The sequence below is a fragment of the Polyodon spathula genome, chromosome 5 (assembly GCF_017654505.1).
Source record: "Polyodon spathula isolate WHYD16114869_AA chromosome 5, ASM1765450v1, whole genome shotgun sequence".
Classification (NCBI taxonomy): domain Eukaryota; kingdom Metazoa; phylum Chordata; class Actinopteri; order Acipenseriformes; family Polyodontidae; genus Polyodon; species Polyodon spathula.
In genome coordinates, this window is record NC_054538.1 from 67,298,717 (window position 1) to 67,323,686 (window position 24,970).

A 24,970-nucleotide genomic window follows, 5' to 3' on the forward strand; every position below is an offset into this window, starting at 1 on the left:
TTTTTCTGTTTTGCTCATTTTTTAAATGTTTGCAATTTAGCAAAGTAGTGTGAACGGCTACATTACTAAGTATTGAGTACTGTGAACGGTTACAATACAAAGTAAGACTATTATATTTGTTGCAATAAAAGGTAAATGATCCAATCAGTATTTTTTTTTTTTTATGTTTAACAATGTTCTAATCAATTACTCAAATGAATGATTAAACATGCCCACCCCTAGCGTGGTCATTCTGTAACAGAAGTGGGCGAGGCTTGCTACTCACCCCTTTCTTGCTGGCCTCAGCTTTGCTCTTTTCCTTGGAGCCGGCAGTGGGCATCTCCTTAGTGTGTCCGTCCGGGATGAACAGCAGCACGCATGGGGATTCCTTGCAGCTGTATGGGCTGAGAGAGGAGGAGGAGCAGGAGACACTAGTAAGAGCATGGTCATGAAACTCCCAATTAGCTAGATGTATAGTGACATTTTGAGAAATCTCAGCTCTTGATCATTGTAAGCTCAGAAGAAACACTCAAGAAAACTCAAAATATTTAATTAATAGCTGAAAGCAATTCCAATAGTGATGAACCTCAAATATGTAGAATGGCACATCTCGTTTGACAACCCAATATGATTTAAGATGATACTTCAATTTTTTGGGAAAGTAGAAAACACAAAAACTCTTAAAAGGTCTATAAAACCTACATAATAACTTCTTCTAATCCCACAATAACCCCTCATACAACTCACAATACAGCGAACACTTTTCAAGGAAAGGGTGAATAGGGCTCCCAAGCAGCACATCCAGCAAAGGCAGGATGCGCCCTATAGCCTGGAGATCACAGGTTCAAATCCAGGCTATCTCATTGCCGACCGTGACTGGGGGTTCCCAGGGGGCTGCGCACAATTGGCCATACACCAGTGTGGTAGGGAGGGATTAGGTCGGCAGGGAAATCCATGGTTCACTGCGCACCAGCGACCCCTGTGGGTCTGTAGTGGAGCCATTCAGATCTGTGTTGTCCTCCAGCACTGTAGGTCTGGTGGCTTCACTGTGGATCCGCAGTGCAGATCACGAGCGATTATACCTGATTGGCTCGTAGGGCTGGTCGCAGATGTAGAAGCCCCTCCTTTGCAGCTGGATGACATCACCTTTCTTCAGATCCTTCAGGCATGGGTCTCCCAGCATCCTCTCCTCTATCTGCAATCAACCAACCAGACACACCCCCACTGGCTGTAACACAGATATCCCATTCTCCTCCCTTCCCCACTGTCTGGCTTTCACAACACTGTTCTTGTTAATGTAGTCATTGAAGTTTCCTCCTTGCCCCACACCTCTCCCTAACTCTCTCCAGTTCCTTCTCCTCTCACCTCACCTTCCCAATTCCCTCCTCCCTTGCTGTTCTTATTGATTTAGACCCTCCTTTCCCGTCATCTCCCCCCCCCCAGTTGCCTCTCCCCAGTCCCCCACCTTGCTGTTCTTGTTGATGTAGTCTTTGAAGTTGTCCTCTTTGCCCAGCACAGGCTTGGTGATGAGGTGATCATAGACGACACACACGGTGGGTACCAGTGGGGCTCGGGGGGTCTCTGTTAACCATGTGATCTTGGTGGTCTTCTTGTAGTCGCGGTTCTCCAGATTCAGCTGACCGTCCAGGGACACAATGTGCCCACTCGTATCTCTGCACACACACACACACACACACACACAAAGAGAGAGAGTCAGGGAGGGAGGATCCAGGGCTGAAGGTTTTCCTTGGCCAGCTGCCCATCTCAACTTACACATCTTTTTAAAAGCAGACAATATAGTGCAAGGTCCACATAAATGAGATTAAAGTGTCAGACCCAGGGCAGAGTGTCAGTGCAGTATGTAGTGCCTGTGTCTCTTGGTGATGTCAGTGATATGTACTTCACTATGCAGTACCTGTGTCTTTTGGTGATGTCAGTGATATGTGCTTCACTATGCAGTACCTGTTTCTCTTGGTGATGTCAGTACTATGTGCTTCACTCTATGCAGTAACTGGGTTTCTTGGTGATGTCAGTGCTATATGCTTCACCCATAGGTGAAAGTGGCCAATGATCATTTTGACAAGCTCTGTGGTTGTACAAGCTCTTAGATGCATTCTGAGAAATTTGGACCACTTTCAGTAGCATATTTGAACTTGACTTTGTAGAAAAATAAATTCAGAAATTACTTCTCTTACAAGTTGTCATTTTACCAGATGGATCAACCCGATAAATCACATGAGGCTAGTTAACAAACACAGTTTTTGAAATGTTACTCAAGTCACTCAACTGTATGCTCAATTCACATAATATGAATTTTATAAAACCTCAGCTGCAAAAATCACATACAATCTCTGCCTAACTCAATCAGTTGTCATGCACAGGGATACAGTTTTCCTGATACAAATTAAGGACTTTTAAAAGGATACTCACTTTTAGTACAGATATGCTCAAGACCAGTACAATTTCTTATTTCAGTAACACTGAGTCAATTTTGGTACCTATAGGTGAGTGCTTCTTTCTAAAAGCATCCAGTGTTTTAATCAATGTCAAAAGCAATAGGCCAAGAATGTGTCTCAATCATAGGTGCCTATCTTTGTTAAACGGTGGGGGCAAACTGAAGGACTAACTGATGAGTGTAGAGAGGTAAATGCATTTATTTACATTTTTTTGTTTACAATTAAGAAGCTCAAAGAAACCATGCAAACCTTGCTGTTGTGAAGTTACGGTTTTAGTAATTGCAAACCGACAAAACTGGACAGGTGTTTCAGCATAAAATGTTCAATATGTACTTACTGAGCATGCATTCATTACATTACAAATACATGCATGTAGCACTAAATGGCAAAAGCAGTACAAATGGCATCTCTGCACAGTGCTGCACCAAAAATTCCCTTTTGAATGGACATTTTACACTTGCTTCGGATCGGGTATAGTATTTATTTCTATCTTTTTACAAGGGCTGACAGTGCGCAGAACGACGGGGAGAATAATAAGCAAAAATGTTTTAATTAGCTAATGACTTCAGGTATGTGTCTTTAAAAGTAAACTGTTTCAAGGCAAAACCATAACAAAACATAGAATAATAGTGTGAATACACTGAGTGAAAAAAGTAGAGGGGCAAAATATATAGTTTTTGCCCTATGGGTTAGGCGCCCCTGGTCTCAATCAAGTTACAGTTCAATGGAAGAAAAAAATGTATCATGTACATGTGAAAACATTTTACAGTTTTCCACGACAAAAAAATATATCCCGCTTCCCGCCATTCTGACAGAAATCCATCTCTAGATGAAAAACTTTCACCCATACCTGTGTCTCATGGTAATGTCAGTGTTGGCTGCTCTAGTCCATACCTGTGTATCTTTGTGATGACAATGTTGCCCCAGTTTATAAAGGTAACGGTCTCTCCCTCTTTGAAGGTCTCTGCATCGCCCCCCTCCACCAGGACACGAGGCCCATACCACACCGGCTTCACCCCCACCTCTGCGTTCTGCAACACAACACAACACAACAATTATTGTGCTCCACCACGCATCGCCTATTTCTTTTCAATCCTACTGCATCTCTTTCTCTCCTTTACACTAGGCTACATTTCAGATAACTGGTCTTGCTTGCTGCCTTTAGAAAGAAACTGATCAAATGAGGTCCTTCGCTCTACGTCTGAAGTGATTTTCACATTGCTGTGAATGACAGATTAAAGCAGCCAATCACACCAACATCTCTCCACAATGGAGTCAAGAGATCAAACAACGAACAGTAAAAATACCAGACTGGTTTCACCAACACTCGTGCTAAACCAGGGTCAGTGAAACCAGCTGTAAGAATTTGTACAACGATGAAATTTATCAGAAGCAACTAAAACATAACATGAGAAGTAGTCTCTTTAAAAATAAAATAACCTGAAATTTGCTTTCAATCAGTATTTTTTTAAGAATTACTAAAAAGCAGTAAGAGCCCGGCACATTGGAGACACTTGTCTGGATTTTTCTATTTCCCCTTTCTAAGTCGCATAGTGAATGTACTTCATTTAAGTAAAATATCTTACTTTAAGGGAATTCATTATGAAATAAAATGTTTAAATCACTTAAAATGTGAAACAGGTATAACTGCACGAAGTGTGATTATAGCATCATTTGCTGACCTTATTAAATGAAATACCTATGCCTCATCATTACTGCAATGCAGTCACTAATGGTTATTTGAGGGAGGGGTGGAGGGAGATGGATACCTTGGGGTGCTTGGCCACCTCTTTGTATTCCTCAGTGGCCGCGGGGATGTTGACAGGGATGACCTCATCTTTCAGCAGAGCTGTGTAACGGGGTGCCACCGGGTCGATCACCTGGGGACAGCAATGCCACAGTCAGCACATGCATCACACACCGCGGAAAACCTCAAAACTAGCAGGGCTTGAACGTCAGGGCCCACCTTCTGCAAGTTAATGGTCAGCATAAAACTAGGAATGGTAACAGCTTACAACGTTTTTCAAGTGCTTTATTCAATGTTCATTCTATACTCTTTTTCTTACATAAATACACCATTCACATGTAGTCTCATCCAGATGAATTCCCACCAAGTTCAAATGTGTTTTTTCCTGAAGTTTAAACGTTTAGTAAAATGAAAACATATGTTAACACCCCTAATGGTAACCAATGCCAGTCTGACCAAAGCCTGTCTCATGTGCAATATGAAGATGTAAACTGTAATGTATATACGCCAGATGGACAGTCTGTTGGTAGTGCTGGAACACACATTCGACAAATACTGTTTGTGTATTCAGAGACAGGCAAACACGCTCATGTTCATATTCGTTTCAATTAAAAAAAGATATCAAGCAATGGAGACCAATGCATCAATGAGGTCTAAAAAAATTCACACACATCCTACTGTACCCTTTGTTTAGAAGGTAATTTGATAGAGGTAACTATTTATTTTATGCCAAGGACATTCAGCCAATTCAAAAAGAAACAAATATTTGAATGGTTTTGAATTCTGAAAGAATATTCAGACACGAAAAATGCACGTTCTTCCCAGCCCTGCTATGAAAGAGCAGATCTCCAATGCAGCAACAGATAGAAGTCGTTTCTCTGCCTTTTGAAAACACTAAAAAGCAGCTAGACAATATAGACAGACATATACAATACCCACATTATGTACAAGATGCCATGTACAAATTATACGTAGTATACACAAACATACATGTATATCTACCGTTACACTTTAGGCAGGCTGGGTTTCCTGACAGATATTTTGAAATGTATTTGATGTGCAATTTTAACAGAAGACAGCATGTGAGAAGCTTTCCACTCATTTGATGCCTTTAAAAGATTCAGTTTCACTGACGGCAATTTTAAAGATTAATTTGTTTTAAAAAAAAAAAAAAAGTTTGTCCCCTTGCCATTGATGTTTGAGATCTTACTGCGTGCTTCTTACATCAACTGCTCAAATATTACTGTTGTTTTTAAAGCCACTTTGAATAGGTGTGAAGGAGCTGCTCTTCTGTTCTTGTTCCCTGCCATAGACACATGTAATACAGGCCAGATCAGACAAAGTGTCTTTATTGAAGCCAGTGTCATCCTGTCATCTGCCACTTTGGACAAATTTAATTTTGTTTTTCTGTGCACTAGGTGGCGCAACTGGTGCATACTAACATGAAAACATTGGCTGATCAAGAACACATTACATAGGTCTATGGTAGGTATCTAGAACTGACGAGCACCTCCTAAAACTCATCTTCACCTTCACAGATTATAATAATTTTTTAAAAATTAGAAAAATACCCCACTCAGAACGATTGCAAACATCACAAAAAGGAAATAGGAAAATAAAAAAACCCTGGATTGGTTTCACAGACTGCTAAGCCAGTGCTTATGAAACCAGCTGTACAAATATGGTTTTAGTGATAAAAAAAATTAACAGGAGCAGCTAAAACAATATTTAATGCTACTTAGTCTTCAAGTAACAGCTCCCTCTTGCAGGCACTGATGCATTTTTTGCAGACAGTGAATTGCATGAGGAAGCATTCCCAGTCCCCCCTCCCTGCCCACGCAAACCGCAAGCACTAAACTCTAGGTGGCTGGGAGCAGCGCTTGAAGCAGGAAGAACTTGGGGGTGGGGGGGCAGCCAGCCTGTCTATACCCCACACACATAGTTACACACTGTGCGACTATGAAGGTGGCAGGCTTGGTGGTCCAGTGGTTAAAGAAAAGGGCTGGATACCAGGAGGTCCCTGGTTCAAATTCCGGCTCAGCCACTAAATAACTGTGTGTGACCCTGAGCAAGTCAGTTAACCTCCTTGTGCTCCATCCTTCGAACGAGACGTAATGCATGATTGCAGTACACTGTAGAGAGAAATCTCAGACAGACAGAGTGCAGTGCAGGGAAAGGCTTGCTGTGGCTACTGCTCCTGGAGAGAAGAGGGAGGGGGAGGAGGAAGAGGGGAGTACCTTTTAACAGCTAATTGGCAGCTTAGAAACAAAAAAATGAAATGCAGTTTAATGTCAAACAACAATTTAGAAGAGGGTTACCAAAAAGTTTCAGAAAAAGTATACTTCAGAACCAGAGCTTTGATTTTTCTTGATAAGGATTTAACATCAAATCATCATTTTGCACATCTAAATCTCAGAGTATGTGAGTGAGAGAGGGGAGGTGGTTAGGGAAGAGAGTGAAAAACTTAAAGACAGGACCTTGACAGATGCAACAGAGAAAGAAAGATTAAAAAAACTAGGAAAAAGGAGTGAGGGCAAGAGAAAAACAGGTAGAGGAGAGGAGGGGTAGAGGACAGTGACAGGATGAGAGATAGAGAGACAAACAGGTAGGTGTTGAGGACAGAGAAAGGGTGGGGGGTGAGGAGGTAGCGATTTGTCAGTTAATATTATAAGACACCAGACCAATATGAGAATTTGGGACAGTATTTTCACAAAAAAAGAAAAAACCTTAACAACTTTGTGTAAATTGCTTTAATTAATGTAAACCCCATAACAATGCTCTGTCTTGAAGTATATTTGCAGCAAGAAAGCTCCCCATTGCAGTGCACACACAATCACAGCCCAGTGCACAGCTCCAGCTTTGCAAAGTTCCTGCACGCACGCTCCCACCCTGGCACGACCTGGAGGAGACCAATTCTGCTGCTTCTGGAGAGACCACCTGAGTTCAGGGCTTCCACAACACACACCAACAAGGTTGTCCTGCTGTCTATTTATGGGCTGTGCAGATGCATAAAGAAAAGCTGCCTTTCTATACAACTGAATACCAATCAATGGCAATTGATAAAAATAAAAATGTGCCTACTGCCAATAGCTTTGCAACACATGAATGCCTGCTCCCTGCCTCCCCCATTCCAGGTTTTAAAATGAGCCTGATTAGCCTGAGTGTACAGGTAGCAAGCTCAGGTGTGTCTTATTAAACCCAGACAGAAAAAGCAGGAATGGATAAAACTGCTATGCAATGGGAGTCTTATTTCCATCCCTGCACTTAAATAAGATGTTGCAACTCTGCAGTCATATCCCCAGTTTAACAAAATCAGAAGTACATAAAGCACGCCATGTTACTCCAGTCAATTTGTGGAGTACAATGCCACAAAAAAAAAAAAAAAAATGGTAGTCTTGTGTAAGTCTCAAAAGGTATTCGTCAGTGACCGAGCACACTGTATAATCACCCAGAATCCAGACTATTTAGCCTTTTCAACATTTACCACTGTGTGTTTGTGCAAGCTCTTTAAACCCTGGACTCCCTGAACGGGGGGTGGTCTCCAGCGCAAGAAGAGGCCCCTGGGCTGGGTACACTCAAGGAGCCAGGATGGGGCAGCCAGTCAGAGCACGGTGCCTGTGTGTGGGCCAGCGCTGGGAATCAGCAGCCCCTACCTTCTTATTGAATGCCCAGATCTTGTCCCACTCCATGTTGACAACAGACCTGGAACCACCCTGAAACACAGAGAGTCACAAGCTTGAACCCTGGCTGTATGTTTAAGCATTAATGTCCGACACAGGGGCCTGCTAGGTAACACTAACAAAAGAAGCAGCTTGTTACAGACACTTCCATCCAAGCTTCTCTAGATTGAACCATCGGCTCAAATGTTGATCATAGCAAATGTTTGTTCATCCCTGCTGTGACCCGAGTCATGCTGTGTCTCAATCAACAAAAACATGGCTAAACAGAAATGTTCCTTGCGAAAGTGAAACCTTCACGCAGGCGTGGCTGTTTGTTATTTGTTGCTCAACCCACAGCGTGTCAACCCACAGGAGGGTCACTGGGACCCGGGTACAACCCAGGTACGTGGTTTCACACTATGTGGGATTGTGATCCAGGTGACCAGAACGGACCCGGGTAGGGTACCAATGTGAAAGGGGCTTTAAGAAAGTAGCCTAACAGACAGGTGTGTTAACTGTGCTGGACAGGTACACCTTGAGGTAAATTTAGAAACTTTACTAAAAGTTTCTCAATTTTCACACTGAAGTATTTTGTACAGGACTCAATTAGCACTAATCTCGGACTACCCACCTAATGTCACCTTGGGTAAGGGTGTCCAAGACTAATAGTAATTGGGGTCTGTGAAACACTACGGACTGTTGTATAGTTATGAATGATATATCTGCAGGTAACTCACTTGGGCAGCGATGAACTGCTTGAGCCCCTCGACAGTCATGCCTCTCCGGAGTACCCCTCTGACTGTGGGGAATCGAGGATCATCCCTGTGAGGAAATCAGAACCCCAGACACATTACACACACCCAGACAATAAAAATACACCCGACATATCCAATACTCCCCCACCCACACCTAGACACAATACAAACACAGCCCAAGACATACCCAAACGCCATCAGACACATTACACACACCCAGACAATACAAACACCCCCTGACGTGTGCAACACAACTAGGCACAATACAAACACAGCCCAAGACATACGCGATACACCATCAGACACATTATACACACCCAAACAATACAAACACACCTGAAATACCCAATACCCCCCTCTCCTACACACACCTAGACACAATACAAACACAGACCAAAAGATACCCAGTACCCCTACACACACCCCAAGACATACTCAGACACTCCCACACATTACAAACACCTCCTAAGATATATCCAGACACATTACACACATCCAGACACAACCACAAATCATTTAATACAGTGGAGCACAACTTCGGCTCTCGAGATCCATTCCAGTCCGGGTTTTTGCTCCAATTGTGTTCCTAAATTAGTTACTCGACCTTTAACATGTTCAATTAACTAATTTGGGACCCGCCTGGAGTAAAGACCAGGACTGGATCTTGAGGGTACTTTACATCATCACCATTATCATCAGATCATTAAAGATTGGCAGCTAGGCTTTCTGAATTTAAGCCATTTGTTGGGGTTGCAGAAGCAATTCATTACGGCAGTCAAACTCTAGTCAGGAGGGTATTGTCCCATAAAGCCAGAGAAACAGCAGGTAGAAACTACAGCAGACACCGCAGTTCCACCAGAGTTTATCAGCTTATAGCCAAATGCAATCTTAAATGGAAGGCTACAAGTGTGTGACAATGGCTTGGAGAAGATTGGCACAAAATTAAAGCAGTTAATGTGTTTGCCGTGTAGTGTGACACTGACAGATGGACTCATTCAGCGCATAAGGGTCCCCATTTTTTTTTTAGTGAGGACCCAACACACTAGAGGGGTTTAGACAAAGAGTTAAAGGAGTCCTCACCAGCCTTCCACAAAGCCCTGGTCCACAAACCATGCAAGCTTCCTCTTGGAGAGCAGTGTGTTGTTGAGGTTGAGCCTGGCGTACTCCCAGATGTAGGGCTTGCGGATTCCCAGGGCCTCGATGAACCAATAGAACTGCTCGTCCCGGTCGTGGTACTCTGTGGTGCGCAGTGCATGGGTCACTCCCTCCACGCTGTCCACGATCGGGCAGGCGAAGTCGTACGTGGGGTACACCCTGAAAACGGACAAACAGGACAGAGATGGAGTTGAGAATGAGGGAACGATGTAGAGGGACAGCAAGGGAAGCAAAGTCGTATTCAGGTTCAAACCCAATTCTCAATCCAGTCCTAAGGGAACGCTATTAGTCAGAGATTTTGTTTGAGTTTAAGAACTCACGCTGACAGCTACTTGCACTAAAGCTGCACAAAGATATTATATTGGTTAAGCTAACCAAAAGGTGGAGGTTATTGATGTTGATTGGAATTACCATTCCAAGCAAAACAAGAGAAGAAACAGCTGCTTGGATTTGTGTGGATTGCTGTTCTCCGCAGAGTAAGAAAAGCAGCAATCACAAATCCAAGCATTCGCTTCTTCACTCATTTCACTTTGATTGGCAGAACACCAATGACCCTCACCAGCACCTGAGATCTGTGGAGAGCTCAATCCCAATAATCACTTTGTGCAGCACTAACAGCCACACTGTGGGTTTGTCCCCACAGGTGCTGAGTGTATGATTCTTGCAGGACTAATGCAGGTTTAGCCTCTACTCACTTGTACTCGCTGCCTGTGCGCGGGTGTGGCTGATTCTTGCAGCGGTACATGGTTGGGTCTCTCAAGCAGCCGTTGTTGGAGCTCATATCAATCTTGGCCCTCATGCAGCACGTCTGTCCGTACTCACTGCCTTTCTTCATCTCCTCCCACATCTGCAGGTTCTTCTCCACAGCTGAGGAGACGGAAAATAAAACAGGTACCAGATTTGACCTCATCAGGCAGAGGAGGAGGCTGTACAACAGGACACGGCAAGGCTCTGCAGACCGGATTTCTTTAAGCAGCAGCAGTTCGAGCAACAGTGTTTGCCACGTTCCAAGTATGTACAACACAGGCAATACATAGTTTGTGAAGGTTTAAATGTTTGTACTATTTGTGTTGTATGCAGTATGTATGTGGATGAGTCTGTTTTACAGGTTTGGTTAAGTTTGGCCAATGCTAACTGTACTGCAGGTGTGGACGGCAGCAGCTGTGAAGTTGTTCTGGATTGTGTGAGAGCTGAGTCCAGGGCTGTATATACAGTACTCTGTGTGTGTGTGTGTGTGTGTGTGTGTGTGTGTGTGTGTGTGTGTGTGTGTGTGTGTGTGTGTGTGTGTGTGTGTGTGTGTGTGTGTGTGTGTGTGTGTGTGTGTGTGTGGGGGGGATGGTCATAGTGCTACTTGTGTGAAAGGTGAGCTGGGAGCAGTATGTACAGTTGGAGCGGTTGTGAGACGCGACCCTCTGCTCCCTCTCCTGTTTCATCTGCTCGGGGGGCGTGTCGTCAATGTAGGCCTTGTCCTCGCGCAGCATCTTTTCTGCCAGCTTGAGGATGGAGTCGAAGTGGTCTGAGGTATAGGTGAACTGGTCAGGGTGGATCTGCAGCAGAGACACGTCCTCCAGGATAACCTGCAAAGGACAGGGGTTGGGGGGAGGCCGGGGGGTTGACAAACAGGGGGGAGTTACCGAGAAAAACCTCCATTCTCACACCATCCCACCTCTTTGAATCTAATTTTTTGCAGATATTCTTTTTCTAACATTCCTCTCCCCCCCCCCCCCCCCCCAGCCCAGAGTTATAAATCAGATTCACAAAAAAATAGGTCTGGGTGCTTTTGGTTCATTCTAGAGTTGAAAGATATGCAAAGTAACTAACCATGCTGTCTGCTGTCCTGAAAGAGCATAGTGTCTAAAGAAGCTCAAGAGCTTATTTGTTACCTGCACAACACATCTGCCTATACCAAACCATTCTGCTCTGCAGTTTCTGTATTGAATAGTACTGGTAAATCGTGGACTGTCAAGCTTTCTGTTTCCCCACTACCAGGTGTTGCAGTGAGCATATGGGGGTTAGGGAGTGAGGGTTCGCACTGACCTTCTCAAAGTCTTCCTTCTCCTTCTCGGGGTTGGTGTCGTCAAACCGCATGATCAGCTTGCCCTTGAAGTTCACCTGGTAGTGCTGGTTCAGCAGGGCAGCTTTGGCATGGCCGATGTGCAGATAGCTGCAGGGGGAGAGACACGGACATTGCAGGACTCTGTAAAGGAGCAGCTCTATTCACTTAAGGGAGCAAAATAAAAACAAAAAGAGCCACTCATTCACACAGGCATACTCCTTGCATGCAATGCACACAGACACAAGCAGCTAGGGTAATGAATACAGCTGTCACGTAAACAGTTTTCTCATCTGAGCAAGAGACCAAATCCATGTGCACTCAACCTTTTCACTAAACATTGTTCCAACTGCGTATTAAAGTATGACCTAACTGATCCATAAGGACTAACAAGTGGAACTTCATCAAAAGTGCTTCCATTATGGAGTGACAGACATGCTGAACTCTCACAAATAATTTGTGTAAGTATTGTGCAGAAGTACACCCCCACAAAATAAATAGCCATCCCTTATGTGTTTTCTGCCAGTTACTTTACAAATGAATCAATTACTACAGTAATGTAAAAAAAATGTTTTCTTTTTTCTTTTATATAAAAGAGTAACATATATTTGTCCAAGTATTCTAATAGTGATTCGACTCCTTGGTTAAACAGTTTTCATGTAGTGCTTTGTTACAGGTTTGCTGCATTTCTGAACTTCTAAGCTGAACCAATGTATTCTACAACATTACTGCAAATCATCAGCTTGCTCTCTGTGCATGTTTTACAGGTCCAATGGTAGTTTCATATACATTACATGGTTAATTTATACTCGAGTCTGTTATACTGCACCTTGGAGGCACTCACCCGCTGGCTTCTGGAGGGAATCGCACCACCACCTTCCCCATCTCAGCTCCGGGCAGCTCAACGAACTTCCCCTCATCCTGCTTCTTCTCTGATGACTGCTGAGAAAGAGAGAAACAAAGTGAAGGAGAGAAAAAAAACCTACTGCGTTTCGCACTGCAGCCAGCAATCTAGCCACTGAGCTACTCAAACCCACTGCCCTCCACATCTTGTGCACAGTCTTACACAGGTCTTTTTTTACTGGTTACAGTAATTCCCAAAAAGTTCCAGTTTAAACGCTGAGGAAGTTAGACGGAATCCTCCCCCCCCCTGCTCACCACTCCGTTCTGCTGCGTCGATGTGGTCGCCCACTTACTGCCCACGGATTTGAAGGCAGCCTGCGTTCCCAGGAAGCAGTACCAGCGCTTGACATGTCCCAGAGTCTGTTTCTGAGAAAGCTGCTGCTGCCAGGCTCCATTCCCTAGAGAGAAGAGATGGAGAAGACTAACATAAATGCCTTGTCCAAGGGACAAAATGCAAGAAAAATCTACTTGTCCTTCTGAAAAATCTACTTGCCCCCTATCCGTTGCACAAAACACACACACAAAAAGTGGAATATGACTTAAACAGTGAACATAATCAATCAATTACTTATTAATAACCATTTCTGCTTCATGAAATTAAAGACAAAAAGTAATTTAGTACAAAAATACTTGGCAAACTGCTTAGAAATTATGCAAACAATTGTCATCACTTTGCAATGAGCTATGTTGTGCTTTTTGGTCACAATACAACCAGATACCTCTGTTACAACACAATGACACAAGTTGTTTGGTTATAGTTTTGTAAAATCAACAGTTCTTTCTCCTTTCAAAAACTAGTAGTTAATCAAACTGGATTAGAGTTAACACTTAAATACATAGCCCACAATGTCATGTAAAAGAACAGGAGGCTTGAGAATCTGGTCAGGATTTGCTGCTTAGCTTTAATTAAGGATTAAGAAAATCTGCTGGTCAGGTCTGGACCAGGGATGCCAGTCAGTAAAGAGGGCATGAAGCACTGGCTATAGCAGGACTGCAGTGAAACGCTGCTCATGAAACACTCAGCTAGAGACATGCTCTATTAAAAACTAATTCAACAGTAATATCACTCCATTACCTGAACAGCTCTACCTGCAAACGTGTAAATTAACGTAGAAAAGACTTTTCTTTAAGGTTAGTTATTTTATGTCAGAGTTAATCTAATAAACAACATCTCATATATATATATATATATATATATATATATATATATATATATATATATATATATATATATATATATATATTATATATTTATAAGGCGGCACGTTAAACTGCAGAACAGGGTATAAGGCGATGCGGTCATGGTTCTCGTTTGCCCCATAATGCCATTAAACTAACACTAGTGTTCTTGTTAAGGCGAAACACAAATAGCACGGTAACAGCAGGCTCCAGGTACATATTTCCCTTGAGGGTTAACATTGACCAGTTTATAGAACATGCAGGAAATACCTGCACAGCAACAATATACCACCCAATAGATGTGATTTAGAATTCTCAACCACTCACATATCTATATATATATAATATACTGTACTAATCAACTTTTGCTGAGAATTAAGTTTTACAACAAAGAGAAGTTTCATACGGTACCATTTTTTAATGGCTGATTGTGTTAGTAAACAGTTTAACCTGTGCAAATAATGGAGACTCTGAGAGCAAAGGAAAGTGACACATGTTAAACAGTTTTGTGGAAATTCAAAATCATGAACACATTTAAGAGTCAATATGCAAATCCATGTGCATGACTGGAATCAGGAACCTCAGGGAGTGTAATGGGTCTTTCTACTGGCCCTGTCTGCTTATCATTGATGTTTATTCTGATCATGGATCAGCCCAACTGTACCCCAAGGAAGAGGGTGCTGTATGCTCTCTGTGACCCCTGACCTTTGAGAGATGCCCAGGCACAGAGGTCAGCCAGGGTCAGGGAGTTCCCCACCAGGAAAGTTCGCAGAGAGAGGGCGCTGTCAAGCTCCCGGACTGCAGAGTCCAGCTGGGCAGGGACAGACAGACGCTTCACACTGAACTCCAGCCAGTGGTCAACCTGCCAGGACAGACAGAGAAACACTGAATTAAAGGAAGAAAAAAATAAGAACTTTCTCCAATTAGTTTTCATTCTTTTTATCCTGAAGTAAACTCTTTGCTCTCGCAGTAAAATCTGCCATGGTAGCCATAAAACCTTATTCATCTGTAAACTCATATGGTTCGTTTCACAGACCCCGACTAACGAATGTTATTTTAGGCAAAGTATTCCAAGACTAGTACTACATCGGGGTCTCCTAATCCAGCCATTAAAGTTTGAATTATAAAGCAGCCAGCTAGAGACATTTATTTTCTTACTTTTTAGCAGCTATGCACATAGCTACTAGACGGATGATTGATAGCTCAGAGTTTACATTTTTCCTAGGTGTTTGGAAAGTAAACAGAATATGTCCTGTTTTGAAATACACCCTGTTTAAACCCTCACTTGCAGACAGAAGCATTACATTATAAATTAATTCTGACATGAAACTGGTAATCAGGTAAATTATTGAAATGAACAGGAGGCAAGAGAGTCTTTCAGTCTCTCTCCCTCAATGTGGTCAGACAGCTGCACGTTCACTTCTCAAACAACACTGACACCAGAGATCCCTGCAAGGTTAGAAGCTTGCAGTAGCGCACTAGTCCCTCACCCAGTCTTTGGTCTCACAATTAAACTTGATTAAGTACTGTATATTATTGAAATGCCCAGCATTCAATCCCCCCTCGTTCAATCGACTGAACTGAAAGCTTCTCCTCACAGCATAAATAAATAAATAAAGGCACTGTGCCGCTGTAATTTATAATGACTGGGCTGGAGGCAGCAGAGTGAAACTTGCGTTCAGTGCCACCTGCTGCGTTTCAGTCAAATTCTGGGAGCATATTTGTAATTCCTGCTTTGTATAGCTCATTTGAATAGTTTGTTTATTGCTGGGGGAAGGGAGTGACTCTGTGTAAGCTTGCAGCAACAAACTCCAGTCCTCGAGGGCCGTGTGTTGATCTCATTATTTGTTCAATTAGACATACCGTATTCCTTTGAATTTAAATGCACTTTTTTTTTTTCAGAGGAGAACGCAGCTTTTGGGCAGCTTACAGGCTAGCCTGCAGGGCCCCGTCCAGGCTACAGGGGTCGCCGGTGCGTGGTGAGCTGAGGACACCCTGACTGACCTAAACCCTCCCCCCTGGGCTACGCTCGGCCAATTGTGCGCCGCCCCCTGGAAGCTCCGGGCCATGGTCGGCTGTGGAATAGCCTGGACTCGAACCGCCGATGTCCAAAAAAATGTTAACAAATGGCCTGTATCTTAAATGTGAGTACAGTACAGTGATGCATGTATTAAAAATCAGCAACAAAAGATGTGACTGCCCGAGTACACAAACAGGCCAATCAGGAACTCTCGATCAGCTCCGGGCAAGCCTTCCTGTTTACCACAGCAGCACTGTTTCATTATTAGACTCAGTTCTTATCATACCACCGTATTTTTCTACTTGTCAAGCAATACCACAGTTCACAAAAAGGGAGACTAACATGTGTGAATAATCACAATTGGAAATGAGCAGCAGAGCATAACTGTAATGCTCTGTGTGACAGCAGACGGCTGCAAACTGCCTCCATGTGTCGTTTTCTTATATGAGTAAATGCATTTTTTTTTTCCTCAAATTGAGGGTGGTAAATTTGGGCTGCACTTGATTCAGGGTACACTACCTATAAATCATTTTGAAGTCTGGAAAGAAGTGTTAAATTTGTCCAATTAATCAAATAATTTGACCAATTAATTAATCGAGAGTTTGCGTGGAACGAAAGCCAGAAGACGCTGCAGCTCTGTAGGAACTGAGTTTGACACCCCTGGTGTAGAGAGAGAGGAAAGTGAAACATAGACCACACCCAAAAGTGCCCCTATAAGGCAGCAGTAAAAATCAGAGCATTGTGCTCAGTACAACAGAGAACATTCAATTTGGCAGGGATGGGAGACCGGAAAATAATTTAGTAAACATACCTTTGTTCTGTAAACTGACTATTAACTGTAAACTAATATGTCGAATACTTGTTGCAATTTTATAAAGCGGGTCTACACTATGCACTATGATTAATACTAACTGTTGGTAATAAAGTGGCATGAACCCACTACCTTACACATTGTTTATTTTTATATGCTTATATTTTATTTCATTTCAATTCTCATAATAATGTTATAATTGTAATCTGATATGTTGTGGTAGAATATAATTTGATGACAGACCTTGAGGACCAGAGTTGTGCACGCCTGGTTTGAGGTACAGAGAAGTGCACTGTAGCCCACCATGTCCTGCTGCAGGAGGGCAGTGAGGTCCTGCACTGAGGCAACACAGAGACCAGTCACTTCCACACTAAGGGGAAACTACCTGGAGATCAGGTGGCTCCAAGGGCAAACTGAAAATGCCATTTATCAAAAGCTACAGTAAGCGCAAGGTACTGTACTGTTATTAATTTACTTATTTATTTGCACACCACTCCACAAGAATGGAAGGGGCACTCATGAAAAAACTACTTTTTTAGAAATCCCACCCCTAAGCACTGCATGCAAGGGATGGATTAATTCATCACAGAGACTTCCCCAGCCCTTGTGGTTCAGGTACAGACTTTCCTGCCGTGACACCATAAAAAACACCTGTGCCGCAGTTAACCTGGGCATTACACTTGCATTCTGCTATGCTGCTAACATTTGGTGGGGCAGGTGGGACCCCCCTACTTGTAACACAGGAAGTGAATTGGTGCATTACATTTTAATTCAAAATGTTTTGAAATGAGAGATTGTCTCTCTGAGGACTAGGCTTGACTAGCAGTGGCTCTGCCCCAAAGGCACAGTCAGAAACCCATCCAACGCGAGGACTGGGCTGCGCAGTGCGGTTGGTGGACTCTTACCTCAGTCTGCTCCAGCAGGTTGGAGCCGTAGAGCCCGAGAGCCGGGGTGACCCGAGCCAGGTAGCGAGCGATGGAGTTCACATCACTGAAGTGCACCTTACTGCATGGTCATGGGAACAGGGAGAAATGAACAACCAGTTTAGCACGAGAGAGAGAGAGAGAGAGAGATCACCAAACAGCCAAGCTTCTGACCAGGTTCTTACATCTTCTGTCCTGTTACTGTACATGAATTATTAAGATTGTACAATAAAGTAAAAAGCCCTGTTCTGATATCCTACACATCGGTCATTACCTGATAGATAACTGACCACAGCTACATTTAAGTGTTCCGAACCACAACCAAGACACTTCTCAAAAATTATCTCCAGATAATGATCACTGCTTAAGACATTAATGCTATTAGTAATTCAACATATGTTCGTGTATGAGGACATTTTATTAGGTTATATTTTGGCATGGATCTTTTTAGGCTGTTAGCTTCTAGAAGGCATCTACCTGTAGGATAATCAATCAATCTTTATTCTATATAGCACCTTTCATACTGGACCACCATCACAAAACGCTTTACAAGATGCAGCAACAACAAGAAAATCCATAATACTTTAAATACAGAGAAATGCATAACACATGACATACAGTAATAAAAAATAAAACAATGCATAATACATTAAATACAGTGGATAAAGGAATCTGACTGTCTGAATGGAACAGTGAGGTTTACTATATACAACAAACGGGGGCGCTTTAAGACAAACAATTTCACATTTCTATTAATTCATTGGGTGGTGGTTCTCAGTTAGTATGCATTATAACTTGGGGGGGGTGTTGGCTTCAGCCAGGAAAGTCTGGGAGCCACTGGGCCAGCACCTAGGGGACTGCAGTACTTGGTGCTTAACGCAGCCCTGAAACAGGCATACTTACTCGGTGACCCGCAGGCTGGTTTCTTTGCCCTCTTCAACAGATATGCTGACAAACGACTTCACGTGCTCAGCAGCAAGCAGCACTCCTGGTGAGAGACAATAGAACAACATCGGAGATATCTCATACCTCAATAATAGTACATTCACAATTCAAGTGAGAAATCAGAGGCACAGAGAGAAGGGGGCACATAGATAACACTTGTTTCCAGATTGTATTTCCACTTTATGCACTGGTGAGACCGCACCTCGAGTGCTGTGTCTAATTCTGGTCACCTCAGCACCAAAAGGATATCGTGGGCCTGAAGAGAGTCCACAGCAGAGAAACAGACTGATCCCAGGACTTAAAGGACTGAGCTACATATAAAAAGAGGACACTGCTGGAAATTAAGTGGAGACAGATTTAGCACACAGGCAAGGAGACAATTGTTCACACAAGAGAGTGGTGAGAGTATGGACTGGGCTACCTAGTCGTGTTGAGGCAGAATCACTTGGATCCTTCGAGACCCAGCGTGACAAAGTTCTGAGATCAATCAGCTACTAGGTACCGGATGAAATTAGGTGGGCCGAATGGCCTCCTTTCGTTCATAATTTTCTTAGATTCTTTGACTTAGGTAAAACCTATTTATCCTGCCATGAATCCACTTCCTGTGATGCAAACAATAGGGCACAGTTGGGTTTGGACTGAGAAACAAATGTGGGTGTCACACTACAGACAAGACGCATTTAATCATTTAAAAACTTCTACTAATAGAACACCCGGTTCATTAATCACTCTGTGCATCACCTCCATACGTGCTTGTCTTAACATGTTTGTTTTGTACTGGACTGCAAGCTGTTTGAAGCTACGGTGATGTTGTGTTGATCCTTGAGGTTCTAATTAAGCAATAGAGCCTGTCGATGCGGGTTCTATCGTGTGGTAGATGACCATGACTGGAGTTATGCGTCCCGAGCAGAAGTCAAGGTCATCTACCACACGGTAGAGCCCGCATCGAGAGGCTCTACCGCTATTAGAAAACGATTTATATATATATATATATATATATATATATATATATATATATATATATATATATATATATATACTCTTTAAAAAAAACTTTAAAACCTATATTTACCTTGAACTTCTGATATTTTGCCAGTTAACATTCCGCTGAAGAAAATAGTCCCTAACATAATTAGAATAGAAAAATGACATACAGGTAGGAAAAACGTTGTTATTATTATTATTATTGCTAACATATTTATTTATTGGGGTCTTACTCGTTCTTATTATAATTTATTGTTGAAGAGTCCGTGTAGTATTGAGTCTGACTCTAAACTTCTTGTTGGAGGCGGGGCATCATTCAAGCAGGCAGGGAGTAGATTGGCTGGTGATGAAAGAACTGAAACAGGGTTGGGAGTTTGACTGGCTGGTTTTGAGGGAGGGTGTTGTTTGGATCCACCCGATGACAGAATTGTGGACCAATCATGTCTTCCTTGTTGATTAGCTGTCCAGTAGCTGCGAATTAAGCCATGGTTACGGTGTACTGTCACAGACATGATTTCCCTTGTGTCTCTAGACCAGCGTCAGAAAGTATGTTTTAAGTAGCTTTTTATGTTATCAGATTAGTTGTAGATTAGAATGTTACAGGAAAAAGCCGGTATTTGTGTGCAGATTGATTTTAAAATATAATTCACAGTTAAGCACTTCAACGTTCGAGCGGGCATCTACGCAAAATAGAAGCGCGCCAGATCTGGAAGCTGATTGGCTGGTCACACTCAATCGGTTTCTGATGCTGTTAAGAGTGTTGTCTCATCCAAGTACTAGAATTCTTTTGAAAGAAGTGCACCGGCTAGGATGGACAGACATTCTTTCCCTGCACTGCTCTCTCTGAAACAAATATATCAACGAATTAATACATAAACACACTGCCATGAGATTTATCTGTATTTTATTTAAAAAGAAAAAACTATAAATTATATATTTATATATATATATATATATATATACAGTGGAGATAATCTCATAAGCAAGTCATTTCTATCATTACAAACAGTCAATCTTCATGTGTTAATAGTTTCACAAATCGATGGTAGCGCATGTCCATAAACAACTAATATTGCTTCTGTACAAATGTGGTAAAAAAAATAGCGTTTAAATCGAAACAAATATTTAAATATGGTAAATAGAAAAATTGAAAGAAAAAAAAATTGCCAGGAAAAGTTTGAAATGCTTCTAAACAGTAAACTTTAGGTTTTGGGGTTTTTTTTTCTTTCTTTTAAACATTCCAACAAGTACACGCTTGACCACAAAGTGTTATAAATTAAACACGATTTCTTTCTAATCTGTCAATTTATCAGCGATGACTGGTGTTTTTGTTGTTGGAACTTTACTAGATAGCTGCATTTAAATGTCAGGTTAATGTATTAAGAAAGCAGTATCACTCATTTGCTAATTTACAAATAAATAAATAAATAAATAAAACATAAATACCTTAAGTTTAAAATATTAGTTTGTGCCTTGACGCAGGCTCAGTCTCAGGCAGCCATTTCTGGGTTTCTTTGTAAATAATAGAAGATCAGCTTCTTCCACAGCTAGCCAATCAGAAGTGATAGGAGTGGGACTTAAATACTTTTTAAAATGCTTGTGTCTATTCTAAATTCAGTTTTCAGAAACTTGTGTGACTCTCTACAAAATATACAGGGGGTGTCTTTCTAGCAAAGGAACAAACATAGGAAAAATAAATAAAAACGACTTGTCTGACAGGCAAAGTATAATGGTAAAACTTGTTGTCTCAGTCGTCAGGCAATATGACTGGCACACCCCTAACATATTAATCTGGCTGATGAGGTAATTCCTAAACAATATCCAAGTACCAGTCAGGCAAGTCTTCAAAGTAACTGGCCATGTGGTGGAAGTGGAACTCATCCAAATATCAACTAGTAATTTTGCTTTACACAATACTCTGGAATGCGTTTTGATTAAGGCCTTCTCTGGACTAGCCTTGGGTCTTGTGCCATCCGAAACCTGATACTTTTTGTTTCTGAAACAAGGTTTAACTGTGAAATTCTCTCACTTTTTTTTTTTTTTTAATTTAGTAATCACCAATTGATTTTACCCCACTGTTCTCCCAATTTGAAATGTCCAATTGTATTTTTAGGCTCAGCTCACCGCTACCACCCCTGCGCTGAATCAGGAGCGGTGAAGAGGAACACAAGCTGTCCTTAGCGTGTGCCATCAGCCGACCCAGAGCATCCAGTCTACAGGGGTCGCTGGTGCGCGGCGACCTTCAGGCTATAGGGTGCATCCCACACTCCACGCAGAGCGCCTTTACTGGATGTGCATCTCGGGAGCCCCCTCTCGCTGATGTTTAAAGATTAATTTAACAGAAATGTAGAAGCTTTGCATGTCTACTCCGTGTTGGTATGTGAAAATTGGATTATAGCGAATTCAATACAACCCGTTCACAAAACTGTGCCTCAACCACTTAGATTGAAACAAATGTCATTGCAAAATGTAACGGTCTTCCAAATACGTACGGCTTGGCGTTCATTTGTCCAATTACAAGACACGAATGGCGATGAACCTCAAAATGCCTGCACCAAGTTCCATCACAATAATAGGAGTAAATATAAGAAAAACAAAGCCGATACAAACGCCCTACAGAACGAAGCATCACGATCTGCATTCACCGTATGCCGGAATATGCATGTAAAAAGAAGAGACTAAACATTATACTGATGAATGTTGTCATAAATCGCAGGCAAGCAGGGCTGCTCTGATGTAGTCTATTTTTGTAGTAGCCAAGCCTGACTCAACGCTTGCATCAGCCAGCGTGTCTAAATAGTGGATGAGTGGGGAGGGAGTGCAGGAACAGAACCATCAGTACCTCTATACTTTTACCCGCAAAGCCCAGGCCGCCAGAAAATACAAAATCTGGTATAGTCATTTATTGTACAAACTACAAATGCAAAAAAAAAAAAAAAGTTTTTGTACTACCTAGCTGGATTCTTATATATAGAGAGCGAAACTTTTGAGACTGGAATAGTCAATAAACAATATTTTAAAAATAAATAAAATAAATGAGTAAGCGTTGCGTGAAACACGCTGCGCACGCCGGTATGTGTCAGACAGACAACAAGCAACAATGTGCTACGTTGCATTACGACTGTGTGCTGCTTCTAAACTAGTTTAACTAAATGGCATTTAAATTAAGCCAGGCACGACTTGGGCAGTATATACCCAACACCGCACAGTTGGTATTCGTTCCTCGATCAAAATATCTACTGCAATTATAGCAACATTTGACCTGTGCTCAGTATATACAGTTGTGTACGTACCCAGAGGCGGGTTGTTGGAATTGATGGTGAGGTTTAAAGCCATTTTATGCCTTGCGTCTTGCGTTGCCTTCTCTCCAATCTGAGTGGTTCAAGTTATCTATAATAAAAGTCTGCGCAGGCCTTACGTCAAGTGACACGGGTCTGCACGCATAAATCTCCCAAAACTGACCAAGCGCAGTCTGCATAGACTGGTGATGTCAGGCGCAGAGCCCCTCTGAAATCTAGCCAGCAAAGAAGTATCGTGAACGCAGCCTCTGCCTCTCTCCAGTTAAACACGCACCACCGCCACGAAGCAACAGCACCGATTCTGTACTCCCCCTCGTTACAGCCCCTCCTCAAACACGGCAACGCAAAACAAGGGTTCCGGGACACAGCCAGAATCCTCAAAAAATGGGCATGTAGGTGCTGCTCCACACTGTCTGTAGAAGGGAGATGGGAAGTAGACATTATTATTATTATTATTATTATTATTATTGTAATTGTTATGCAAATAAAATTTCTGGAATAGAGAAGCCTTCCAGTAAACACATTCCTTGACAACCAGAGTATCCCATGGGGGAAGTACTGTAGGCTAATGCAATGCAATGCAATGCCCCTGTCCCTACAACATGTGAAATGGATTTGGTAGTCTCAGTTTAGCCCTTAATGTAATCCACATTATAAAACCACCACTGCAGGTAATATCAAAAAGAGAGGTGAGGGATTTGGTGGCCATGGGAAATGAACTGCTGCTTCACCGGCAGTCCAGGGAAGGCTTGATGTATGTATCTCATTTCCACGCACCACTTAACCCAGGTTGAAAACCCTGCTGTTCCTGATACAGCTTTTCCATGTTCATTTAACCAACCCACATTGGCTGCCCCGTTTATTGAACCCTTTCCCAAAGGGGGAAGTATGTCACAACATTGACCAATCAAGGGAATCTAAAGAGGCATGTAAAATTCAGATTAAAATACCCTGCCATTCCAGCTACCCGCTGAGTAAACACAGAGGTGTGTGCTACAGTAACCTTCCTCAAATTCCTATTACCCTTCAATCACACACTCTTGATTGGATCAATTTACGCCTAAGTTGTCAGGTCTCTGTCTAATAAGGCTCAGTTAATTAGTATAAAAAACATAGGCATACATGGTACAGTAAGTAAGGGAAATTGTGGTAAATGCAAAGTTGTGAAGTGCTCCCTGTTTATTTCAGTATCTGACTTACACATCAGAAAACATTATATATTGAGAATGTCTGAAGCAGCCTTGTACAGTAAAGTGTAGCACATGACAATTTAATGTCAACATAGCTTAACGAATTGTAAAATCACCGTTAGAAAAACAAGGCAGTTTACCATAGTAAACTTTTTGTAATGGGGCTTAACTGGTTCCACTTCTCCTCTCCCTTCCCTGCAGGCAGTTGGCTAATACAATGGAGGAGGATAAAGAGGAGAGTAAATATAAGATTTTCCCCTGGGCTCTGGGCAAGACTTGGAGGAAACAGTTCCCAAACTTCCTCAAGCAGCGGGACAAGCTGTGGACTCCCATCAGCCACTGGGCTGCAGTCAGTCACCGCTGCTGTGAGGAGGTATTGTATCTGCTCTGCAGGGGCTGGCAGTGGCCCCTTATCAAAGCTTACCATAGTGTAATAAACCTTACTGAAACCATGGTAAAGCATCGGTAAGCATTGTAAAGCTCAGAGGTATGGTACAGCATATTAAAAAAAAAAACTGTGGTACAGTAAATGCATAGTATAGCTGCATAGAAATGACTGGGAAAAATGAATGTGCAAATTTACCATGGTAAACTTCAGCCTTAACACCTTTCAGATTCTGGTAGTTGTCTATAGCAGTCACCACTTAATCTGGGTTATAGTTGGCACTTAAAAAAATAAAAAGTGTATACTTTAGTAATCTGACAGGATAATAGTTCTTTCTTTTATAATGCCATCTTGTGGCCGTATAGCTGTACTGACAAGGTTACACAATCAGACAAGATTTTGTTTCCCAGCCAGGTCCAAAAATACATTTTCACTGATGAATACAAAATAACTGCATGGACAGTCTACCCAAATCTCTTTCTGTTTTGCTTTTCTCCTCAATGTAGTGGTTTTGAAGGCGGGGGGGG

At 42.3% G+C, this 24,970-nt stretch overlaps 1 protein-coding gene across 7 annotated transcripts in view; it reads right to left on the reverse strand.

Annotated features, from left to right (window-relative positions):
• LOC121316204 (bifunctional glutamate/proline--tRNA ligase-like) overlaps positions 1 to 23,175 on the reverse strand; it is a 42,548-nt gene extending 19,373 nt beyond the window's left edge. For 3 of the 7 annotated variants that reach the window (XM_041251100.1, XM_041251101.1, XM_041251098.1), the window contains exons 1-17: positions 22,863 to 23,174; positions 18,544 to 18,628; positions 17,623 to 17,722; positions 14,592 to 14,748; positions 12,963 to 13,105; positions 12,649 to 12,746; positions 11,789 to 11,915; positions 11,136 to 11,328; positions 10,447 to 10,618; positions 9,677 to 9,910; positions 8,579 to 8,663; positions 7,836 to 7,895; positions 4,205 to 4,315; positions 3,330 to 3,466; positions 1,445 to 1,652; positions 1,062 to 1,174; positions 266 to 383 (exon numbers count right to left, since the gene is read on the reverse strand). In XM_041251100.1, the coding sequence (XP_041107034.1) occupies positions 266 to 383; positions 1,062 to 1,174; positions 1,445 to 1,652; positions 3,330 to 3,466; positions 4,205 to 4,315; positions 7,836 to 7,895; positions 8,579 to 8,663; positions 9,677 to 9,910; positions 10,447 to 10,618; positions 11,136 to 11,328; positions 11,789 to 11,915; positions 12,649 to 12,746; positions 12,963 to 13,105; positions 14,592 to 14,748; positions 17,623 to 17,722; positions 18,544 to 18,628; positions 22,863 to 22,905 (2,184 nt within the window). In that variant the 5' untranslated portion in view covers positions 22,906 to 23,174. Of the gene's footprint in view, positions 1 to 265; positions 384 to 1,061; positions 1,175 to 1,444; positions 1,653 to 3,329; positions 3,467 to 4,204; positions 4,316 to 7,835; positions 7,896 to 8,578; positions 8,664 to 9,676; positions 9,911 to 10,446; positions 10,619 to 11,135; positions 11,329 to 11,788; positions 11,916 to 12,648; positions 12,747 to 12,962; positions 13,106 to 14,591; positions 14,749 to 17,622; positions 17,723 to 18,543; positions 18,629 to 22,862 lie in introns of all 7 variants that reach the window. The other 4 variants (XM_041251103.1, XM_041251102.1, XM_041251104.1 and 1 more) reach the window with 3 other exon arrangements.
• Between the last annotated feature and the right edge of the window lie 1,795 nt (positions 23,176 to 24,970).